This window comes from Cantharellus anzutake, assembly GCF_015039405.1.
Source record: "Cantharellus anzutake strain C23 chromosome Unknown EI90scaffold_353, whole genome shotgun sequence".
Lineage (NCBI taxonomy): Eukaryota > Fungi > Basidiomycota > Agaricomycetes > Cantharellales > Hydnaceae > Cantharellus > Cantharellus anzutake.
In genome coordinates, this window is record NW_024067303.1 from 1 (window position 1) to 3384 (window position 3384).

Consider the following 3384-nt stretch of genomic DNA (forward strand, 5'->3'; position numbering starts at 1 on the left):
GGATAGCACGAATCATCTCCCCTGTGTGGCTTTGACAGTCAACTAGTCTGACAGAGGGCCCTTTATCCATGACCCATGTGGAGCATGCAGTACGACGGAGGTGCCAATTCGATCGGAGGATGTCCAGGGTGCCTTCTTAGGCCGAAACTCAATCTGACAAGTAGATAACTCCATCCAATGAAGATATTCCTTGACTAGGATAGATGGCAGATCCCCTTCAAAGATTTCACCTGGTAACAATTCCAAGACCCGACAGCTCTTCCCATTAAGCGCAGGGGATCTGCTTCGTAGAGCGAGCCTTCCATCTCGCCACCCAAAGTGAATTGCCTGTTTAATGGTGAGAATTAGTCAAGTCCGTTTCCTTCATCTGCCTCGACGAACCTCATCAGTATCCTTGGTTTTGAGCTGAGACTCGTGGAACATGTGAGCCTTGCTAACATAGTCCATGTCTTCCATATCCGATGGAACAACTTCCAGGTTTCTCTGCAGATGAACCGTTAATCGGCGGGTCTTACTGGAGAGCATAGTCCCATACTGCACCAAAGAGTTCTTTGTATATTGGATGCCCGCGAATGTCAAACGGCAACCGACCGGGTGATTTTCCATCAATGAGCAAAGCACCACATAATACGTTGAAATGAACGTTTTGTGTCCTTTGGCCATTTACGGTAGTGGTCAACCAACGGTCGTTAGGTCTTGGTAGCCTTGTCCAGCAATATGTTGGATCGATGCCACTCCAAACAGCTGATATCGCTTTGTTAATACCTAGTATGGTCCCCCTTTCCTGGATGCGGGTAACAAGAAGTTCTTCCATCCTGCAGGACAGGCGCTTGTCTCGGAGAAGCAACTGATGCAAATGAGGGTCTGCATCGGTGAGGGGTTCTTTGGGAGGATGACTGCAAAGCACAATAGCACATTCAATGAATATGGCGACATCTTCCGGAGTTCGAAGCAGCGATTTAGCATGATGCGCATCGACATCAAATGAACTCCTACAAATCGCGGCTGTTTGATATATTGCTTCATGATATCTGTCTCGTTCGGTTTCGGTTTCGGCGTGTGATTGAAGTACCAAAAGTTCGTGCAACCAGCGCAGAGTGGTGTCTCGCATATTCTGAAGTATTGTGTGCGTTCTGTTGATGATCGGTAGTGCCACAGCCGAGGCCAACAGTCGAGAAGCCAGTGTAGTAACAGTCAGTGCTGTGACACCCAATCAATCAACGGGCACAATGCTGGGCCTACGCAGTCAGCTGGTTTTGCGCTGGAGCAGAGATCTCGCTCTTGGCGTGGAGTTCAATCATTTGAGGCGTGTCATAATCCCGACGGGGGATGTGTCTATCGTAAGTGATGGTGACCACGTCACTGTTACGGTTGGTGACTCGGAATCGTCACGCGCCAAATATTGTGATTATGACGTTGATGTCGTACTGGGTCGTCTAGTTGGAGATGGAAGCTTGCCCAGCATATTATTCCAGTCACTTCTTCATGCCGTTACTAGTTACTGCTTGCCTGATCCTCTCATGTCATTGTCAGGAGTCGAGGAAGCGATCCAAATCCTCCGCTCAGCACGTTGCAAATCGTTGCAAAGTCTCGGTGACTGGGAGCGGCAACTTCTGCATCAGTTATCGGCGTTAACGCCACCAAGGATCGGGGAACTGCCCGATCGACTGCTCAGTCGACTGCTCGATCAACCGCCCGGCCGACCTGGGTCGTGGAAATGGGAACGAGGATATCGGCAATGGGAACGCGAACGGGAACGGCAATCGCAACGGGAATGGGACCGGGAACGGAAACAGCAATTGGAATGGCAATGACAATGGCAACTACGACGGCAACAACGACGGAAGTGGGAATCGCAATCGCAACGGGAACGGAGATTGCTATCGGAATGGATACGGGAAATGAATTTGAGAAAGCTTTGGGAGCATGGTGTCGGAGAAGTCGTTTGGAATGAAGCGCTTGGTCCGCTTGTCCAACACTGTGCCTTTTGGGATGAGGCCCGATCTATTTTCAAATGGGTTGACGGAATGAGTGTCGTTGATCCTTCCATACGTTTCGGAGGATCGGAACGTCATTCGGGAGAACTACGTCTGCTCTCCCGTGCTGGATGTCGCAATGCAGTCTGGTACGGCCCAGATCTTCCATCGGCCATGCGGGGTATAGACGTGATATATAAATCCAGGGACGCTGACAAAGGACTCGATACCACCCGTATTTGTGCCGCATCGAGTGTCTCTAGTTTGGTATACCATTGCCCTCGTCGGCTAAAGACACCCAAAGACCTTTCGTCTCGCTTGTCTCGCATTGGATGGTGGAGGGGGGGAGTGCCATCCCCGATCACTTGTCGGATATGCATTTGGCACTCAGCAAGGAATGGCTGCGTCTGAACATGCGGGACAAATGGATACCTTTGTACAATGCGTGTCGAACAGAAGAATGGGGAAACCGTACTCGTTTCAAATTGATGTTTAGTCTTTCGGCACTGCGCTACTCTGATCTTCAATGGGAAGATTTGGTCCCTGTCTTGCTTGCATTCACACGCTACTCCGAGTTCCATTCCATTGATCCGCCACCGTGGCCTCGATACGATTTGGATATGGACTATAAACTAAATACATTCCGCCTCGAAGATGCCATTAGGGGATCCCTTCCACGCAAAAGTTTTTCCCAAACATTTTCTCAGGCTTCTTTTCTTGTCAAAAACTTGATTGCTCAATGGGATCATGAACCCACAGGAGCGCCGATATTACCAAGTCTGCCGAATGGCGATGTGTGGCTGATCGACACCTCTTTCGCTATGGCCGAGGTGACTAAGTTGTTTGAATCGTGGTTTAGAAACTGGGAATTACGCCAGCACATTCGGGCAGTCCAGACGGTGCTGGACAAACACCGGACTCGGACTTCAGATACTCCGGTTCTACCGATATATTCGTTTTCGACCTCCTTACAACTCAGAAAAGTGGAGCCGTCCATCGTATCATACAGTGACGTCTTTCTCCGACGACCTCCGATTCTTGCGTGTCCACCTTCCCCTCTGGAAACGGAAAGATGGTTGACCATCAAATCGTCTTCGGAACGCAATAATCTCAAAGCTCTCATTTCGACTCTCCTGTCATCCCACGATCCGATATCCCAGAAATATAGGGCTGATCTCGAGGGTAGTCGCAATGCATTGCATCACGATGTACAAATCAGCGCGGAGCGGGTGGAATCCCTCCAAGAAGAGCTTTATCGCGATCACCGGATGCACCGATCTCATCTCGCTCACGTGTTGGGGCAAATCGGACGAGCGCTCAACCCAGATCCTCAGTCAGAGCAAGTACAGGAGGTCATGTAGGTTGCAGGACTATGGCCGAAGAGCACCACTCGTTCATTGCTGCACCA

General features: G+C 50.1%; 1 protein-coding gene across 1 annotated transcript; it reads right to left on the reverse strand.

The window, feature by feature from the left end:
- Positions 1-9: 9 nt before the first annotated feature.
- On the reverse strand, positions 10-1102 carry EI90DRAFT_3106030 (uncharacterized protein; the record flags this gene model as incomplete). Its single annotated transcript, XM_039062615.1, has 5 exons — positions 10-132; positions 159-327; positions 382-483; positions 536-936; positions 997-1102. Coding segments are annotated over 5 exons (901 nt in total), but the record flags the coding sequence as incomplete, so codon positions are not given.
- Positions 1103-3384: the final 2282 nt, after the last annotated feature.